A 21,195-nucleotide genomic window follows, 5' to 3' on the forward strand; every position below is an offset into this window, starting at 1 on the left:
GCAGCTCAACAAGTATATAAAGAAACAACCTTTCAGAATGCTGTCTCTGCAAGAAATCCTGTTGCTGATCAGTATGGGGGATTTTATGACGCCTCTCAATCTTAGACACATATTTCCACATTCTCATTCATGTGAAACATCGATGATTCCTGAGGTGCCAGGTGGCAGGGTGCCACTACCAATTCAAGGTTCTCCCATTTGGCCTTCGATCGGCTCCCAGGGCGTTCACCAAGTGCATGGCACTAGTGGGGCCTTGTTACGAAGATCCGGGCACCAAGTATTCCCCTACTTGTTATGTTATGTTATGTTATTTATTCTTTTATATAGCGCAACGGTTACTCAAAAAGAGTGTCCCGGCGCTTTTGGTAAGGAGAACTACTTGACAGTAACATAACACAGTAAAAAAAGATAATACAAAAACAGACAAATAAAAAAAAGGACTGCTGAGAGGCTTACTGGGTGAACAGCCAGGTTTTAAGACCTCTCCTAAAGTCAAGAAGGCTAGAGGCCCCGCGGAGTGGAAGCGGAAGCGAGTTCCACATCTGGGGAGCCAGCAAGCCGAAGGAGCGGCCGCCAAGGCGCGCTCTCTTCACTCGTGGGACAACCGCCAAGAGTAGGGACTCTGACCTCAAAGAGCGAGCCGGATGGTAAAAAGCCAGTCTCTTTTGGAGGTACTTTGCTCCCACCGCGTGGAGAGCCTTATAGGCCAAAATCATAGCCTTAAAGGCGATCCGTTTGCGGATGGGTAGCCAGTGCAGCGTCCGCAGAAGACCCGAAACACTGGCACGTCTATTTAGACCATAAATGGCCCTGGCCGCCGCGTTCTGCGCGACTTGGAGCCGCTGCAACAAGTACTCAGGTAGGCCCAGGTAAAGAATGTTGGCATAATCTAACCTGGAGCCTATCAGAGCCTGCACGGTCAACTTCCTATGTTCCTCCGACAACAGAGGAAGGAATCTCCGCAGCATCTTTAATAGACCGAAACAGGTACCGGTCACCCCAAGAATCTGGGCTTTCATCGTCAGCCCCTTGTCCATCTTGACCCCCAAGTTCTTAGCCATAGGGGAAGAGCAAGACGGAGGGAACATGTCGATGGGCCACCAGGCCTGCCAGCTGGGCTCCGTGTCGCACCCGAAGAAGAGTACCTCGGACTTATCGGAATTGCACTTGAGGCTGTTCAGTTGGAACCATGTGAACACAGCCCCAAGGCAATCCCGGATACTCTCCCCGTCAAAGTCTGCCCCTCTCTTACAAGAAAAGAGGAGCTGGGTGTCGTCGGCATAAGATACGATCCGGGCACCGAACGACTTCGCCACCGCCGCCAAAGGGGTCATGAAGATGTTAAAGAGGGTCGGGCTCAATATAGAGCCCTGAGGGACCCCGACTCCCAAAGGCGGCATCACGGCGGTGTCAGGCGATGTCCAGACCGTTTGCCGGCGGCCAGCTAGAAAGGAAGAAAACCAGCTGAGCACCGTCCCCCGAAGACCAATCTCATAGAGTCTTGTGAGAAGGCCATCATGGGGGACGGTGTCAAAAGCCGCCGACAAATCCAACAACACCAGCATGACTTTGCCCCCGGTATCCAACACCCCTTTAATGGTTTCAGAAACCTCAAGGAGCGCGGTCTCGGTGCTGAGATTTGAGCGGAAACCAGACTGGGTATCATGCAGGATCTCGTGGGTCTCCAAAAAGTTGGAGAGCACCGACTGAACATGTTTCTCCAGAATTTTTACGAGAGCCGGCAGCAAGGAAATCGGCCTGTAGTTGGCTGGGACCTTCGGGTCTAGACCCGGTTTTTTAAGCAGCGGGATGACCATAGCCTGCTTCCAGGCTGGCGGGACCACTCCCTGACTCAACGAAAGATTCAGAAGAGGGTTCGCCAGTGGATTGATCACTTCCGCCAACTTACCCAACAGCTTGGCTGGGCAAGGGTCAAGTGGCGACCCAGATTTTAAATTAAATTGTATAGGGTCCCACATTCTTCTCTGCAAAAAGATCCAACTTGGCCTGTCGACAGCTCTTTCAGTCTCAATTGCACCCATTTAATGTAGCGCTACCCAGGGAGTTCAACGCTTGTTCTATATCAAGCAGTGCCAGAGCATAGTGGTCGTCCGCCAATACTGGACTGTGTATAACCAGCGACAGCCTCCGCAGGTTACAGATGGTGTTTCGACGTGGAATGAAGCCACATTGGTTCTTATGCACCAACTGCGGTAAGTGCTCCAACAATCTAGATGGCAAGATTTTACTTAGGACTTGGACATCCACACTTAGCACCGAAAGGTGGTGATAGGAAGTTACCTCTTCAACATCTTTATCTGGCTTCTGCAACATTGCAATGAGTGCCTCCCGCATAGTCGGCGCAACAGACCATCCCCATAGGGCTCATCCTAAGCGATCCGCAGGAGCACCAGCTTGATTTTGGTACAATACAGCCTGTAGGTCATTGCCATCTGGGGCCTATCGCATCCTTGGTTAAAGGTGCATCCAGTTTGTCCCAATCTGCACCAGAGAGGGAGGCCTAAAGTAAGTCAGTAAGGAAGACATCCCCCACCAATGGCAGGGACTCAGCTGGTGCTGCATATACCTTTTTGGAGATTCGCAGAAAAGACCTCTGGGATACCCTGTTGGGTGAATATCTCCTGCTGACACCCACCATGGGTGTGTAATGCGTTTCGCTGCGGAGAAGCACGACAAGCTTTGTGCTAGCTTTATCTCCCTCCTTATGGAGGCACTATCTCTAGCTAGTACGGACAAACTTAGCTAAGCGATCCCATGTTTCCAGCAAATCCCACCTACCTTCCTTCCACTCAGCTAGCTGCTGTGGGTCTGTGTTGGAACTGGGGTCACCAGTCCCCTAGGGTAGCATGGCACGAGCGGGAAGGCATCCGGAAGCACATGTGTTAAGCGATCATGCAGCACACACTCACACTGAGACAGAAACCTGGGCACGCAATAAATGACTCCACTCCAAAGCTTGTATAAAAACAAGTAATGTGTATTAAGATAAATAATCAGATAGATAGAGCAGGATCAGGGAAATCATAAATTCATTTAAAATACATGTATCTCAAGACTTGCAATCAATATTGGATGAATAAATATCAGTTCTGCAATAAATATTAAATATTGGATCAATAAATAGTTAAATACATTTTTAGTGGGACACAGGCCCGACCTACGCCTTGCTTCTTGGTCAGTACCTGAAAGGAATACATCTCAAAGTCATAAGAACAACACTGCATTAAGCATCAATATCCATTTCCTCAGGTGAACAAAGGGACAGTTCCATAACAGAAACTTCTCCCCGCTGTAGGAATAAACAATTCGTTAAGTGTAGTTCAAACATTTCCTTAAATATGAAACATTTCATTTGTCACAAAAGTATGTGGACGTAACTCTCCTCCTGTAATAGGAATTAAACATTTCATTAAGAATAATTATTCCATATAACAAGGTTGGGCATCCCTTTGGGAGAACTTCTCATTGGGCCCAGCTAACCATTGCATTAGCCAGCACTAACTGGGAGAAAACATTGCAATCTAGGTAACCATCCCCTTGTGCAGGTTTAACTGTATCAGGGCTACACCAACATTCCACCAGGGAAGTAGAAATCCCTATATTGAGCAGGTGTAAGTAGATCTCTGTTATAGCAGGGGTATGAGACCCTTCCCTGGGCAGGAGTAAACATTGCCTCAAATGAGGTCAACACCTTTCATTAGGCATAAAGTATTTCTTTAGGCATCACACACCATCCTATTACCTGATGCATGAACAGGCAGGGCCTTCCCCCTATTAATCAGGAGCTTACAGGTAAAACATTTCCTGCAATAGAGATAATCAGTTTAGCAGAAGTAAAACACTTCACTGAGGGTAAAACATTTCATTAACCATTTCCTTAGGCAGGAATGAAACTCCTATGGCAGGAATAAAAACACGCCACTGCGGATAAAACATCTCATTAGGCAGTGTAACCATATCCTTATAGCATTAACGTTCCCCTACTCAGCAATCAACAGTTAACAACTCTTCAAGGCAGAGATAACCATTTTTAACAGGCAAGCCTGAGCTTAGATGACTTGGTTTATGCATGTAAAGCCTTTTAGTAAATGTAAACATTTCTTTAAAGCAAGGAGCACCTCACTCCATAACTGTGGGCATGTGCTCCACCTTTCAACCAACATGAATAAATGTTTCATTAGTCAGCAGACACAGTTCATTATGCAGCTGTTGGCGTTTCCACCCCCAGGCCAGGATCAACATTCTAATTCCTACATTAAGCAGGCATAAACCTTTCAGCACCCAAGAGTAATCCTGTAAATAAGTAGAGGTTATAACACTGGGGCAGGGGTGTAATAAAACTTCTATAGTTCAGAATAATCCTGGTTCCAAGCAGGAATAACCACTTCGAAACTCTTCCCCAATCATAGGTAACATCCCCCTAATCAGGAGTAAACATTACAGGGAAGGAATCAGGCATAGGCATTTCATTAAGTAACTTATAAATAGAACATTACTCATTGCTAGAGAGCAACATCTCATTAAGCAAGCACAGGCCTTGCTTTAGACTAGTAAAACATTTCTGTTAATTAAGGTGAACATTTCAATAAGCAATTCAGTAAAGCATTCTCAATGAGCATTTTACTATGCCTTGGACTCCCCTATGCAGGGCTAAGCCATCGCAGGTGAACTCAGTATGTCTTTAGGCCTACGCCGGAACCAGGGCCCAAACAGTTAATGAATGGCAAGCCTGTCCTCAGGCATAAACAGTAACTTAATGGCCTCCACGTCACTAGAGGCACATAGGGGCCAACAGGTGGGCACTTAAGGTCAAAAATACAGCGTTTCTCTGGGGCCTACAAGAGAGCACTTGGAGGCACAATTACAGCGCTTCTATGGGACATTCAAGAAAGCGCTTGGTGAAATTACAGCGCTTCCCTGGGCACTACCTCAGTTCCTCACATGACAGCGCTTGGCCACAGGCAATGCTGGGGACAGCGCTTCAGCAGGCAATCAGGTTTAGATAATAGCACCCTGCAGGTACAGCACTTCACAAGGCAGCAACCCCCTTCAGTACCTCAGCACTCTTCACAGGGACAGCAAAGGAGTGTTGGGGGAGCAGGGAGTCAGCGCTTCAGAAGGCAGCAACTTCTAGAGCCACAGAAGTTCTTGGTGACACAGCGCTTCAGGGGGATAGCGCTTTTCAGGATTCACAGCGCTACGATATAGCAGGCAATTCACAGCAGAGGTAGCGCTCGGCAGACAGTTCATTCCAGGTAGCGCTGCTGAAGGGCACCACAGAATATAGCGCTTCAGGCAGGAATCACGCCCAGGATTCTAGCGCTTCACAGACAGCAGGGTGCAGGGCTATAGCGCTTTGGCCCACACGAGGTGGGGGCAAGACCAGCAGGTCTAATAACATTCAGTTCAGGGTGCTGCAGTTCAGGCAAATATAGCGCTTCCGAAGGCAGCAACCCCCTCCATTACTTCAGCGCTCTTCACAGGGTCAGCAAGGGCAGCGCTAGATATACAGGACAGGTGACACCCCAGGTGACATCAGGAAACGCAGGGTCAGTACCGCGCCAATACCTGTTTGCTTCTTTAAAGCATGTAAGAAGCAGAGAGGACAGAGAGCAGCATAACTAACAGTTAAAATGTGCATGCTAGCCCAATTCAGTTTTGTTTTTCAGATAATCATGGTGCCCCCTGCGGGTCCAAAACTGTTAACGGCTATCCGGTACACAATTGGAGACCTTTAACGTTCCGTCAGGTCAAACCAGTATCCTGCATAGTAACTCCAGCGCACAAAGATACAAATTAAAAGTCACTATAGGCAGCATTCTCCCATCCAAGGACTATCAAAGGAAGAAAAAAAACAGGGCCTTCAGACGACATGCAGCTCCAGGCAAGCTGCAGCAAATCACTTTGTCTGGAGAACAATTATAGGAACACAGGCTCCAGCCCTCTTTAGCAACAGGTCATCTGTGTAGCGCCTTCGAAATGATTGTGCGCTCGTCACTGTCGAGGTCTCGGGGCCGCCTCACAAGACTCTAATGGCATAGCCATAACCAGCCTCCCAGCTCGCCACTAGTTCGTCAAAGGTCTCACCCGAGGAGCGCACCCAGCTCTTCAATTCATGCAGGGAGGATCTAGTGTCACCAGTCTCTCCCAGTGCAGGAGCACTCTTTGTCCCCACAGCCAGTAGTCTTACCAAGTAGGCCTGCCGTGCAGAGGGGAGCGATCTGTCTCCCCAAGTCCGCCTCATGGCCACATCGGCCCCCTTAGCTCCTACTAAGCAGTGGCACTCTGCACACTGTGCGAGGAGAGAGCTCTTGTTGTCCCCTACGCTCTCTTTGCGTGCACTCTGCTAAGCAGATCACACCTACGAGGCCCAGTGCCCGGCCCGTGGCTTCATCTGCACTTATTCGATCACCAGGCACAGGGGCTCCAGCTCGCAAAAAAAACCTTTGGCACGCGGGACAGGAATTAGGGGTGTAGAGCAGGCATGCAGGGGTGATGTATGGCTTTCGTAGCCACAGGATAGTGGCGGATAATGAGGAAGACTGGCTGGAGCTCCCAAGAGTGTGATTACGCGGCCATCTTGCTTAGACATGTTCTTGCAGATGTTTCATTCAGAGACTGAATGAGGGATGGGCAAACACAATACGCAGACCATGTGGATGCCAGTTACAGCAGTGCCCTGCCACATCAAGCGCACTTCGAGAAGAGCGGAGAAATTTATACTAGAAATTCAGCCAGAATATGCGTAAAACAACTTTTAATCAAAAGCAGGTGATAAAAACGTTGTGACGCTTATAAAAAATATTTCTGACGGGAAAATGGTACAGTTTAAGGGCAATAAGCCTTAGAGGTTCCCCAAGATCCTTGTCTGGTGTACCAGAAAAAAAAACTGAGTCAGAAAGGCAACTGGTACAGTGCATTGTTCGAATGGTGTTCTCCCATGTTCTTAAAGGGACAGGTTCCTTCTTGTATTCTTCTATCTTTGCCTAAAGTAAGCCTATCAGGCTACATTTTGCCGTCATGTTCTGTTGAAAGCATACTTTTTCTTTCTGCAGTTGATATTGCCTTTATTACATTCTGTTGTTCCTTTAAGTGTTTTACTGCTGTTTATTAGGTAGTTTGGGCAGTAATCAAGTTAAATATGAGGGCACATGTTTAAAACAGGCTGCGGTCTGATGACCCCCAGTCCTTTGAGTTGCCTTTGGAAACATTTGAGATAGAATAGTTAGGAGGCTGAGGAGTGATTGTAGGACAGAGAAGACTGATTTAGCCTTGGTTGCTCAGGTTTCTTGTTGTTTTTAATGAATCTTTAACCCTTCTTGCCCAGGTGTGATGTCCCTCTTTGTTGCATTATTCTAGCTGAAAGCCTGAATGTATAGCTACCACCCAATTGTACAGTATGGGGAATATCTCTTCATTTTATCTTCTGCTTCACTCCTACTTTGTCACCCACTCAGTAACCGCATGCCCCCGCCCATCCGTCCCTTCACTCCTTGATCCAGAATGTTGAAGCTCCCATGTGTGATCTTTGTCTGATGCTTGGACTGCTGTTCTCAACTGCCCTCCCCATCTCCTCCCCTCATTTTGTTGGTTCTCAGACTGTTCATGTGCCACCTGCTTAGGGTGCCCAGCTAAGCTGAATGCATTCATGTGTGTTTGGTGCTGCACCTTCCCAGTACATCACAGATGCTTGTATTGTTCCCACGTGTACCATTTGTTTCTAGTGCTCTCACCATTTCTGTTACATCCATCCCCCTCACTCCGTGGCATGGTTGCGCAGTCTGCATTCTTTGTGTGATGATCCCACCTTCTTCATCTGCTCTTATAAGTGTCATCTTTCGTGATTTATTGTGCACCAATTAGTTGGCTTTCCACCAGCTCCGACCTGTTTCTGCTCCCACCCTCCTCAGTATTTCCGGTCTATCACCTCACTCCTTCCCACAGCTCTTGTCTTTCCTCTGAGTTATCATTTCTGATCACACGTGCCCTGCCTTGACTTCCTCAATAAGCTCTACTTCTCCTCTTTCCCTAGCAGGGATGTTTAATCTGCTCTGGAATTTAGCATTTGTTGTGCTCCCACCTGATCTGCCCTGTCTGTCCTTCTCCTTGCACCAGCTGCTATCTGTTCCCCATGAGTGCTTTGTTCTTTCTTCATTAGTTGAATTTTCTTCCACTTCGATGTTGCTGCTTTTAACTTCCAACTACTTTTTTTCTGATTGATAGCAGTGTAATCCATCCCCCAAAGCTGTTTTGTTCCCAATTGTACCTGCCGTAGCAGGACGCTCTGCCAAGAAGCCTACATTGATCAAGCGACAGTGCTGAATTCAGGGAACAGCTCTTAGCTAGTTTGCTAAACACAAGGGAGCTGCTATCGCTCAGCAAGAGGCTCTTGAAATAATAAACATCAGATGATAGCAATAGTTGTCTGTGATACTACCTGAGCCGCACATGCAGCTTTCCTCTTCAACCAGAAACATTTACATTTCACTCTTGTTCCCTTTGTAAATACGAAACAATTCAATCGTGGGCTATAGTGTAGGTTTGTGTATAAAGAGGGGTTCCCTGACCAATGCCCCTTGAGTAATAAGCTTGTGGGCTTCAAATCAGGAGAGGAATAAGGGTGTATGCTTGTATTCTCCATAAACTGCCAGAGGTGCAGCCTGTATCTTGTATGTAAGTCGGACACTGAAAGCCTTAATAGAGCCACCCAATTGCGCTGTGATAATGTTGGGGGTGGGTGGGGTTGATGTCCCTGAGGCGGGTAAGACCTAAGATCTGACTTTATATTTCCTCATTGTGATGCATTGTGTGACTCAAACTGAACCGTTAAGTAGCATACAAGTCCAGTGGAGGTATCCGGTGGAGAACCATAATTTGGGGGACGGGGGAAGTGGGTTGAGTTTGTTGGACCTAAAAGATTGGGGGATTGGGGAGAAGCAAATCTTGAAACAATAGACTGCATGGTCCTTATTTTTCAGCTGGGACTCAGCACTTTGGGGTTATGTTAGGCTTTGACCTCCTTGGTGTCTCTTCTTCTACCTTCAGTCATGTCGTCTCATCCTCCTAGTGCCCCTTCTACCTTCAATCATGTCCTCCCCTCCTCCTAGTGCCCCTTCTACCTTCAATCATGTCCTCTCCTCCTCCTAGTGCCGCTTCTACCTTCAGTCATGTCGTCTCCTCCTCCTAGTGCCCCTTCTACCATCAGTCATGTCGTCTCCTACTAGCGCCCCTTCTACCTTCAGTCATGTTGTCTTATCCTAGTGCCCCTTCTACCTTCAGTCATGTAGTCTCCTCCTCCTAGTGCCCCTTCTGCCTTCAGTCATGTCGTCTCCTCCTCCTAGTGTCCCTTCTACCTTCAGTCATGTTGTCCCCTCCTCCTAGTCTCTTCTTCTACCTTCAGTCATGTTGTCTTATCCTAGCGCCCCTTCTACCTTCAGTCATGTCGTCTCCTCCTCCTAGTGTCCCTTCTACCTTCAGTCATGTTGTCCCCTCCTCCTAGTCTCTTCTTCTACCTTCAGTCATGTTGTCTTATCCTAGCGCCCCTTCTACCTTCAGTCATGTTGTCTTATCCTAGTGCCCCTTCTACCTTCAGTCATGTGCTCTCCTCCTCCTAGCGCCCCTTCTACCTTCAGTCATGTTGTCTTATCCTAGTGCCCCTTCTGCCTTCAGTCATGTCCTCTCCTCCTCCTAGTGCCCCTTGTACCTTCAGTCATGTTGTCTCCTCCTAGTGTCCCTTCTACCTTCAGTCATGTTGTCTTATCCTAGTGCCCCTTCTACCTTCAGTCATGTCCTCTCCTCCTCCTAGTGCCCCTTCTTCCTTCAGTCATGTCGTCTCCTCCTCCTAGTGTCCCTTCTACCATCAGTCATGTCGTCTCTTCCTCCTAGTGCCCCTTCTACCTTCAGTCATGTCCTCTCCTCCTCCTAGTGCCCCTTCTACCTTCAGTCATGTCGTCTCCTCCTCCTAGTGCCCCTTCTACCTTCAGTCATGTCCTCTCCTCCTCCTAGTGTCCCTTCTTCTACCTTCAGTCATGTCCTCTCCTCCTCCTAGTGCCCCTTCCACCTTCAGTCCTGTCGTCTCCTCCTCCTAGTGCCCCTTCTACCATCAGTCATGTCGTCTCTTCCTCCTAGTGCCCCTTCTACCATCAGTCATGTCCTCTCCTCCTCCTAGTGCCCCTTCTTCCTTCAGTCATGTCGTCTCCTCCTCCTAGTGCCCCTTCCACCTTCAGTCCTGTCCTCTCCTCCTCCTAGTGCCCCTTCCACCTTCAGTCATGTCCTCTCCTCCTCCTAGTTCCCCTTCTACCATCAGTCATGTCGTCTCCTCCTCCTAGTGCCCCTTCCACCTTCAGTCCTGTCCTCTCCTCCTCCTAGTGCCCCTTCCACCTTCAGTCATGTCCTCTCCTCCTCCTAGTTCCCCTTCTTCCTTCAGTCATGTCGTCTCCTCCTCCTAGTGCCCCTTCCACCTTCAGTCATGTCCTCTCCTCCTCCTAGTGTCCCTTCTTCTACCTTCAGTCATGTCCTCTCCTCCTCCTAGTGCCCCTTCCACCTTCAGTCCTGTCGTCTCCTCCTCCTAGTGCCCCTTCCACCTTCAGTCATGTCCTCTCCTCCTCCTAGTGCCCCTTCTTCCTTCAGTCATGTCGTCTCCTCCTCCTAGTGCCCCTTCCACCTTCAGTCATGTCCTCTCCTCCTCCTAGTGTCCCTTCTTCTACCTTCAGTCATGTCCTCTCCTCCTCCTAGTGCCCCTTCCACCTTCAGTCCTGTCGTCTCCTCCTCCTAGTGCCCCATATACCTTCAGTCATGTTGTCTCCTCCTCCTAGTGTCTCTTCTACCTTCAGTCATGTTGTTTCCTCCTAGTGCCCCTTCTACCTTCAGTCATGTTGTCTTATCCTAGTGCCCCTTCTACCTTCAGTCATGTCCTCTCCTCCTCCTAGTGCCCCTTCTTCCTTCAGTCATGTCGTCTTATCCTAGTGCCCCTTCTACCTTCAGTCATGTCCTCTCCTCCTCCTAGTGCCCCTTCCACCTTCAGTCATGTCGTCTCCTCCTCCTAGTGCCCCTTGTACCTTCAGTCATGTTGTCTCCTCCTAGTGTCCCTTCTACCTTCAGTCATGTTGTCTCCTCCTAGTGTCCCTTCTACCTTCAGTCATGTCCTCTCCTCCTCCTAGTGCCCCTTCCACCTTCAGTCCTGTCGTCTCTTCCTCCTAGTGCCCCTTCTACCATCAGTCATGTCGTCTCCTCCTCCTAGTGCCCCTTCCACCTTCAGTCATGTCCTCTCCTCCTCCTAGTGCCCCTTCTTCCTTCAGTCATGTCGTCTCCTCCTCCTAGTGCCCCTTCCACCTTCAGTCATGTCCTCTCCTCCTCCTAGTGTCCCTTCTTCTACCTTCAGTCATGTCCTCTCCTCCTCCTAGTGCCCCTTCCACCTTCAGTCCTGTCGTCTCCTCCTCCTAGTGCCCCATATACCTTCAGTCATGTTGTCTCCTCCTCCTAGTGTCTCTTCTACCTTCAGTCATGTTGTTTCCTCCTAGTGCCCCTTCTACCTTCAGTCATGTTGTCTTATCCTAGTGCCCCTTCTACCTTCAGTCATGTCCTCTCCTCCTCCTAGTGCCCCTTCTTCCTTCAGTCATGTTGTCTCCTCCTCCTAGTGCCTCTTCTACCTTCAGTCATGTCCTCTCCTCCTCCTAGTGCCCCTTCTACCTTCAGTCCTGTCGTCTCATCTTCCTAGTGTCCCTTCTTCTACCTTCAGTCATGTCCTCTCCTCCTCCTAGTGCCCCTTCTACCTTCAGTCATGTCGTCTCCTCCTCCTAGTGTCCCTTCTACCTTCAGTCATGTTGTTTCCTCCTAGTGCCCCTTCCACTTTCAGTCATGTCCTCTCCTCCTCCTAGTGCCCCTTCCACCTTCAGTCATGTCCTCTCCTCCTCCTAGTGCCCCTTCCACCTTCAGTCCTGTCGTCTCCTCCTCCTAGTGCCCCTTCTACCATCAGTCATGTCGTCTCTTCCTCCTAGTGCCCCTTCTTCCTTCAGTCATGTCGTCTCCTCCTCCTAGTGCCCCTTCCACCTTCAGTCATGTCCTCTCCTCCTCCTAGTGCCCCTTCTTCCTTCAGTCATGTCGTCTCCTCCTCCTAGTGCCCCTTCCACCTTCAGTCATGTCCTCTCCTCCTCCTAGTGTCCCTTCTTCTACCTTCAGTCATGTCCTCTCCTCCTCCTAGTGCCCCTTCCACCTTCAGTCCTGTCGTCTCCTCCTCCTAGTGCCCCATATACCTTCAGTCATGTTGTCTCCTCCTCCTAGTGTCTCTTCTACCTTCAGTCATGTTGTTTCCTCCTAGTGCCCCTTCTACCTTCAGTCATGTTGTCTTATCCTAGTGCCCCTTCTACCTTCAGTCATGTCCTCTCCTCCTCCTAGTGCCCCTTCTTCCTTCAGTCATGTTGTCTCCTCCTCCTAGTGCCTCTTCTACCTTCAGTCATGTCCTCTCCTCCTCCTAGTGCCCCTTCTACCTTCAGTCCTGTCGTCTCATCTTCCTAGTGTCCCTTCTTCTACCTTCAGTCATGTCCTCTCCTCCTCCTAGTGCCCCTTCTACCTTCAGTCATGTCGTCTCCTCCTCCTAGTGTCCCTTCTACCTTCAGTCATGTTGTTTCCTCCTAGTGCCCCTTCCACTTTCAGTCATGTCCTCTCCTCCTCCTAGTGCCCCTTCCACCTTCAGTCGTGTCGTCTCCTCCTCCTAGTGCCCCATATACCTTCAGTCATGTCCTCTCCTCCTCCTAGTGCCCCTTCCACCTTCAGTCGTGTCGTCTCTTCCTCCTAGTGCCCCATCTACCTTCAGTCATCGTCTCTTCCTCTTAGTGCCCCTTCTACCTTCAGTCCTGTCGTCTCATCTTCCTAGTGTCCCTTCTTCTACCTTCAGTCATGTCCTCTCCTCCTCCTAGTGCCCCTTCTACCTTCAGTCATGTCGTCTCTTCCTCCTAGTGCCCCTTCTACCTTCAGTCATCGTCTCTTCCTCCTAGTGTCTCTTTTACCTTCAGTCATGTCGTCTCAGCCTCCTAGTCTCTTCTTCTACCTTCAGTCATGTTGTCTCCTCCTAGTGCCCCTTCTACCTTCAGTAATGTCGTCTCCTCCTAGTGTCCCTTCTACCTTCAGTCATGTTGTCCCCTCCTCCTAGTGTCCCTTCTACCTTCAGTCATGTCGTCTCCTCCTCCTAGTGCCTCTTCTACCTTCAGTTGTCGTCTCTTCCTCCTAGTGCCCCTTCTACCTTCAGTCATGTCGTCTCATCTTCCTAGTGCCCCTACTACCTTCAGTCATGTTGTCTCTTCCTCCAAGTGCCCCTTCTACCTTAAGTCATGTCGTCTCGGCCTCCTAGTCCCCCCTTCTTACACTTTGTCACATCCTCCTATTGCTCCTTCCTATACCTTCCAACATGTTGTCTCATCCTCCTCATGCACTTTATACCTTCGGTCATTTTGTCTCCTCCTCCTAGTGCCCCTTGTACCACCTTTGCAATCTTATCTTCCCAATGTCTCTTCTCTGCATTCTCATTTGCTGCGCACATTCCTTGCCTCCAGCCTTTGCTGTACTCATTATCTCCATTTTCCCTTCAGACCCCACCAGAGATCAATGCTTTGGGGATCGGTTCAGCCGCCTGCTGTTGGACGAGTTTCTGGGCTACGATGACATCCTGATGTCTAGTGTCAAAGCACTGGCCGAGAACGAGGAGAACAAAGGTAATTGGGTGTCAAAGATAATAGCACACAAAGTGATTGTGCAACTTGTAACTGTGAAAAGATGTGCAAGCCTTGTTTTGTCGCTTCTATCCAACTTTTTATGAAAGTGGCTATACTTTTGGCTTTCCTGACAAGATGTTTGTGTGATGCTGTGTCTCGGAACATGGCGAGACTTAACTGTGGTTTGTTGTTCAATTCCAGGGTTCCTGCGTAATGTGGTTTCTGGGGAACATTACCGTTTTGTCAGCATGTGGATGGCAAGGACGTCCTATCTGGCTGCCTTTGTTATCATGGTCATCTTTGTAAGTATGATGTGGCTGGTGGGGGAGGGGAATCTTCTTCAATGAGGTTAATTAGAACTACTTATTGGAAGTATGTTGCTGCCACATTCTTCCTCCCCTGTTATGAATAGGTGTGACTGAAGCAAGTCATCCGGTGTATTTTAAAATAGGCTCAGGGAGATCAAATAGTGTATTTTAAAGTTTATTTTCACTTGTGGTTGCTATAAAAATACTTATTACCGTTCAGATATCTGCTTTAAATACCTATTTTAAATTGGAGTTATAGTGTTCCAAACATTAAAGTATGCGTTATTGAAATTATACTTGATTTCCCTTAACACAAGCTTTTCATATTCTTTGGAAAAGTTTAATTTGCGTCCTTAGCTAGCACCTTTTCCTTTTTTAATAAACGTATGGTTTATGATTTCCATAAATTACTCATATGTACAGATACAGACATGGAAATTATTTTTAGGCCTCTCAGGATTATGGTTATCGATCTAAGTACCAACACAATAGGAGCAGCCAAGATACATGTCTGAGGGGATCACGCATACCTCAAGTAGCAGCCAAACGAATGGGCAATGCACAGCCGTCCATGGTGCATCCTCTGGTAGGCACCATGGAAAGCTGGAGGAGCAGATGTGATTGGCCCATTAATATGTCGGTCTGAAAACCTGGCTCTTCCCTAATTAATTCCCCACTTAGACATTCTTGCTCCCTTTAAGGTTGATGCCTTCCTTTCTGCCAAGCGCCCTGAGACCTCCTTTGGTGAATTGTTGCGCTATACAAAAGCCTTTGACATTTGACATTCCTCCCAGGTGTGGCAGGAGAAACCCACCTAAGAATAGGCATTCTGCAGCTAGATGTGGTGTTTGTTCTGAGCTGTTGTGGCAGAAAGTAACCCATTGAAAAAAGAACTGGGCAACTGGCCACAGTAAATGCTCTAATGGCGGCACCCCAGTGTGCCCGAGAAGCAGCTCACGGAATCTGGGCAGTGCACAACTAAACATAGTATGTACTCTGAGCAGTCCACCCACATGCCACTTAAAAGCAACCCATAGAAATGTGCATTATAAAGGCAGCCATAGTATGTGCCCATTATATGAGCAGTTATTTATCCATAGTGTTAACCAAGGTGTGCCACCAAGCAGCCTGTAGCATTATATTCCCAGCTATTCCCACACCTCCAGGAGCAAGGGGCAATCCACTGAAGAGAAGCCTTGTGTCTGTGAGCCTTTTAGGACCTCCCAGGAGCAGTGATGGCACAATCCATCGTTCTGTTGTGACATTACTGCATGGTTCATGCAAAGCTCGACGGTGGAAGTGAACAGGGTGGGGGTCTGGCCATAACATGGCGAGATTGGGAAGATGACCCTAACTTTGATGCTCTGCAAGGTAAAGTAGGCATGTCCCAGGTAGAGAAAGAGGGCGACTCCCGGGGAACCACCAAGAAACCCTCTAGTTGGCTCCAGCATGCTTCCATGGCCACTTCCATCCACCATACACAGTGGCATTTTACGATGAAGTCTTATGAAACAGAACTTCTGTGTAGTTGGTTTGAGTCCAAGTAAAGTCTGCTAAATTGCCTTCCTGGTCAGCTTGAAAGAAGGGGGTACCAGCCTGCCTGCAGTGTGGCGTAGACTTTACCCCCCACCCCCTCAAAGAGTGATCAGATGACTGCTTTGAGGACAGGACAAGAATGTGAGCATGCCCAGGAGCCAGTGCAATTCTCTTAAAGTAGCAGAAATGATGCTTGGAATGGTGAGCTACTCCTTCACTGAAAAGTGAGCTGGGATAGTCTCTGCGCCACTCAATGAGAGCCTCTCTCTCATGCACAGTTATAGAGGGACCCGAAGACGTGAGAGCCTCTCTCTCATGCACAGTTATAGAGGGACCCGAAGACGTGAGAGCCTCTCTCTCATACACAGTTATAGAGGGACCCGAAGACGTGAGAGCCTCTCTCTCATGCACAGTTATAGAGGGACCTGAAGACGTGAGAGCCTCTCTCTCATACACAGTTATAGAGGGACCCGAAGACGTGAGAGCCTCTCTCTCATGCACAGTTATAGAGGGACCCGAAGACGTGAGAGCCTCTATCTCATGCACAGTTATAGAGGGACCCGAAGATGGAGCCTTCACATTCTCCTGTGGTTTCTGTTTCTCTTAGCTAGAGTAGTTTGTTGTGAATCTGGAATAGTTTCAACCGTGGTTTTAGAGCTCATGGTTTCAGTGAGATTGGTTTGTAAAGTCTGTTACCCTTCCTTCAATCTTGACAAGTTACCAGGGGCTACTGGTGTCTCAATGACTTCTGCAAATGCTTCTGAGCAGACCTGAGTGACCAAAGCCTTTCCCGTAGACTAACCTTGATCATAGCCTTCAATGATAAACTTATTTTAGCACAAGGGAGTTAAACATGCGCCCAGAGGGTGCTAGCATCATTTGTTCTTCTAGCTTATATTTGTGTGCAGTTTTCCTTTTGTAGTTATTTAAGTCTCTTTCTCTATGTAAAGTGCAGACTGGAAAACAGGATTATTGTTCTCTACTACGTAATCCTAATTGAGAGTCTCCGAGCACCCCTGAATCAAAGCTCTTCTGCTCACCTCTGCCACCCTGATAGTCTTGCCTCAAGACAGTGTCATTATTATTCACTTTAGAGCACCCCAAGTATTGGACCCAAGGGCACTAGTGGTCAACCACAGTAACTACTGCCTGCTCTGGGTCCCCCGAAAAGAGGCCTTCCAATGCATGCAGAAGGGTTACATGACTATTATGAATGAATATTGTGGAGTGAGATACAGAACTTCTGGATTGTTGCTTCTCTTTGCAGACTCTGTCCGTCTCCATGCTGCTGCGTTACTCCCACCATCAGATCTTTGTCTTCATCGGTGAGTCCCTATCTCGCATTTGTCTTCAGGACCAAGTGCTATGGTTTGGGGTGTCTGGTGATTTGCCTTTATGTAATAAGCGCTTTTCTTGTTCCTCCCTGCAGTGGATCTGTTGCAGATGCTGGAAATGAATATGACCATTGCGTTCCCTGCTGCTCCTCTGCTCACTGTCATCTTGGCTCTCGTGGGTAAGCTGTTAATAGCTCTTGAAGGTGTGTAAAATGTGGCCCAGTAGTACTTTAGAGGGTGCCAATGGTCTTGATTGAAAGTGGGTGAGACAGGGCACCGCAGCACTTTGGAGGGTGCCATGGGCATAGTTTCTTTTATGCTTCTGAGGAGGCTGAAAAAATACCTGTAAGGGCAAGTGCTAAAACGGCAAGTCATATATCGGGTGATGGTCTGTCGAAACATCTTCAGGTGATGGTCTGTTTAGACCTTGACACACTGATAGTCTGTTGACCTTTTGAAGCCCTGTCTGGGGGCGACCTTTTAAAGCCCTGTCTGGGGGCGACCTTTTGAAGCCCTGTCTGGGGGCGACCTTTCGAATTAAATCTGTTTTTATTGGCAATGTACTTGACAAATAAAGAACAGTGCATTAGCGCCTACAACCCAGTGGGCCGGCGAATTTACAAACCAGCATTAGCGGGCAGAGAAATGGACCACATAGCAATCCTACTTTACGTAACACAGCATGTCGCCTACAACCCGTCTCGTGCAGGCTGCATCAAATAGCTTAAAAGGATTAATGAACATAACAGCATATGAATAAAACAGTGCTGTTTCCGACTTCTATGCCTTCCTCCTGCCTGGATCGAAGGGCACTCGATCTGCGGGACAGAAGAGATGGGAGATAGAGATTGGCCGCACCTTGACAGATAGGGAGTGGGAGGACATCTTTTATAGGACACACCATTTCGCACACTCCATGGAGATGACCATTTGAAACCCTGTCCTTCTGATGGTCCGTGGAAGCCCTGTCCTTCTGATGGTCTGTGGAAGCCCTGTCCTTCTGATGGTCTGTGGAAGCCCTGTCCTTCTGATGGTCTGTTGAAGCCCTGTCCTGCTGATGGTCTGTCAAAGCCCCGTCCTGCTGACGGTCTGTCGAAGCCCCGTCCTGCTGACGGTCTGTCGAAGCCCCCTCCTGCTGACGGTCTGTCGAAGCCCCCTCCTGCTGACGGTCTGTCGAAGCCCCCTCCTGCTGACGGTCTGTCGGAGCCGCCTCCTGCTGACGGTCTGTCGGAGCCCCCTCCTGCTGACGGTCTGTCGGAGCCCCCTCCTGCTGACGGTCTGTCGGAGCCCCCTCCTGCTGACGGTCTGTCGGAGCCCCCTCCTGCAGACGGTCTGTCGAAGCCCCCTCCTGCCGACGAAGCCCCTCCTGCCAACGGTCTGTCTAAGCCCCCTTCTGCCGACGGTCTGTCGAAGCCCCCTTCTGCCGACGGTCTGTCGAAGCCCCCTCCTGCCGACGGTCTGTCGAAGCCCCCCTCCTGCCGACGGTCTGTCGAAGCCCCCCTCCTGCCGACGGTCTGTCGAAGCCCCCCTCCTGCCGACGGTCTGTCGAAGCCCCCCTCCTGCCGACGGTCTGTCGAAGCCCCCCTCCTGCCGACGGTCTGTCGAAGCCCCCCTCCTGTTGACGGTCTGTCGAAGCCCCCCTCCTGTTGATGGTCTGTCGAAGCCCCCCTCCTGTTGACGGTCTGTCGAAGCCCCCCTCCTGTTGACGGTCTGTCGAAGCCCCCCTCCTGTTGACGGTCTGTCGAAGCCCCCCCTCCTGTTGACGGTCTGTCGAAGCCCCCCCTCCTGTTGACGGTCTGTCAAAGCCCCCCTCCTGTTGACGGTCTGTCGAAGCCCCCCTCCTGCTGACGGTCTGTCGAAGCCCCCCTCCTGCTGACGGTCTGTCGAAGCCCCCCTCCTGCTGACGGTCTGTCGAAGCCCCCCTCCTGCTGACGGTCTGTCGAAGCCCCCCTCCTGCTGACGGTCTGTCGAAGCCCCCCTCCTGCTGACGGTCTGTCGAAGCCCCCTCCTGCTGACGGTCTGTCGAAGGCCCCCCTCCTGCTGACGGTCTGTCGAAGGCCCCCCTCCTGCTGATTCTGTCGAAGCCCCCTCCTGCTGGCGTCACTGGCCTTGCCCTACTTGCTGGGATTGGGACAGTCTGGGAACAGTCTCCTACACTGTGGACTTTACTCTGTATTTAAGTAGATGGATAATAATCGCGTAACAATTGCCATATGGGATGTTTTTTTTTAAAGGGTTAGTTGAATTTGACCCTCCTCAAATACCCCTGTGTGACTACAAAAAAAAAAAACAAGCATGCATATTATTGCTGGTTTGGTGCAGACAAGATGTTTAATGTCTAAACCGGTATCTGTTCCCTCAGTGCAGATGACAGTCACAGATGCCTGCTGGATTACACACCCATCAGGCTCAGATTTTGTTTACTGGCCATCTAGATATCCTGTACCTGGCCAGGAGTGGCAGGGTCACGTTTTGTATAGTTACAAATGGGGGTGGGGTCGCACACTACTCATACACCGGCGGTGTCGCCCCTAAGGACTCTGGTCAATGTAGTAAAGTGTTCGCGATGCATCATCTTTCGATCTTCTGCTATCTTCGCTGTCTTCGCCATCCCTGGACACGTGTTTCGGGGTATTACCCCTCATCAGCAGGGATAGGCCGTGTACTGGGGTTGCCGATGGCTGCCAATATCTGCCAGGTATAGTACCACTCAGGCGCGTAGGTGCGGGATCCCAGGCTCGTCAGCCCGCTGCTCAAGGGAGCTTTAAAGTTACAAATGGGGGTGGGGTCGCACACTACTCACACACCGGCGGTGTCGCCCCTAAGGACTCTGGTCAATGTAGTAAAGTGTTCGCGATGCATCATCTTTCGATCTTCTGCTATCTTCGCTGTCTTCGCCATCCCTGGACACGTGTTTCGGGGTATTACCCCTCATCAGCAGGGATAGGCCGTGTACTGGGGTTGCCGATGGCTGCCAATATCTGCCAGGTATAGTACCACTCAGGCGCGTAGGTGCGGGATCCCAGGCTCGTCAGCCCGCTGCTCAAGGGAGCTTTAAAGTTACAAATGGGGGTGGGGTCGCACACTACTCACACACCGGCGGTGTCGCCCCTAAGGACTCTGGTCAATGTAGTAAAGTGTTCGCGATGCATCATCTTTCGATCTTCTGCTATCTTCGCTGTCTTCGCCATCCCTGGACACGTGTTTCGGGGTATTACCCCTCATCAGCAGGGATAGGCCGTGTACTGGGGTTGCAGAAGGATCGAACGGAATGCCGCGCGATCTCTTCGTCGAGCTTGAGCTTGAAAGCTGCTGCGGCAGATTGTATCACCGCGTTGTAGGCCCCGATGTCGTCCGGCGGCGAGGGCCTCGAGGGGTAGGTGTCGACCACCTCCTCCGGGCTGTCGGTCTCGACATCGATGTAATCTACATCCTGAAGGTCATAGGGCGCCGACTCTGTGTCTGTCCTGCCCTCATCTTCCTCCCCATAGCTGTAGCTCTCGTGGGGATTCTCGTACTCCTCCTGGTCGTCGAACACCTCGACGTCCTGGTCTTGCTCGGTGACTTCGGCGACCTCTTCTTCTTCCTCCTCGACCGCCTCCAGCACTGGTGGCTTGGTCTTGTGAGGGATCGTGAAGGCCTTCATCCTTGCGTCGAAATCTTTTTTCCGCTGCATGAAGTTCTCCATTTCTGCCTCGAGGCGCCTTCTTTTCTTTTCCATCTCGGCCGCGTGTTCCGCGTCGGATGGTTCCGCCGCTCTCTTCGACGGATGGCTCGTCCCCGTGCCTCTCGGAGTCGAAGCTTTCGACGTCGAACCGGATATCGGGTCTCTGGTCGTCGTCGACAGTTTCGGGTCTTTCTCCCTCGTCGATCGATCCTTTTCGGGGACGATTTTCGACGTCTTCTGCTGATCAGCAGCTCTCGGCGCCGGGGACTCCTTCTCTGAGGATCCGCTGGGCCTGGGAGTAGTCGCGGACGCCGCCTTTTTTGGCGTCGGCGCTTTCGGGGTCTTGCCCTCGATTTTTCGAGACTCAGAGTCTCTCGGGTTCTTGGGGGCCGAAGAGTCTCCTACCTTGTCAGAAGTCTTCGTGTAATCGGTCTCTACGACCGTGTAGCTGTCGTCTTCGGCGGCAGCGTTGTCTTCTTCCTCGGAGGACATCCCCAGCTCGTAGAGCGACGGGGTCGGGGCCTTCCCCTGCAGGGTGGCGTGTGCTACCCTCTGCCTCTCTCTCACACGAAGGGTCTTCGGGGTGAAGGCGGAACAGGCGTTGCAGTCTCCGCTTTCGTGGT

General features: G+C 50.1%; 1 protein-coding gene across 2 annotated transcripts in view; it reads left to right on the top strand.

Moving 5' to 3' along the window:
• The window catches only part of TMEM259 (transmembrane protein 259), a 135,205-nt gene that overhangs the window by 73,448 nt on the left and 40,562 nt on the right, over positions 1-21,195 (top strand). For both annotated transcript variants that reach the window (XM_078670678.1, XM_078670679.1), the window contains exons 5-8: positions 13,605-13,727; positions 13,929-14,029; positions 16,839-16,896; positions 17,001-17,084. In XM_078670678.1, coding sequence (XP_078526804.1) covers positions 13,605-13,727; positions 13,929-14,029; positions 16,839-16,896; positions 17,001-17,084 — 366 coding nt within the window. The remainder of the gene's footprint in view (positions 1-13,604; positions 13,728-13,928; positions 14,030-16,838; positions 16,897-17,000; positions 17,085-21,195) is intronic.

Source organism: Lissotriton helveticus, chromosome 12, assembly GCF_964261635.1.
Source record: "Lissotriton helveticus chromosome 12, aLisHel1.1, whole genome shotgun sequence".
Classification (NCBI taxonomy): Eukaryota; Metazoa; Chordata; class Amphibia; order Caudata; family Salamandridae; genus Lissotriton; species Lissotriton helveticus.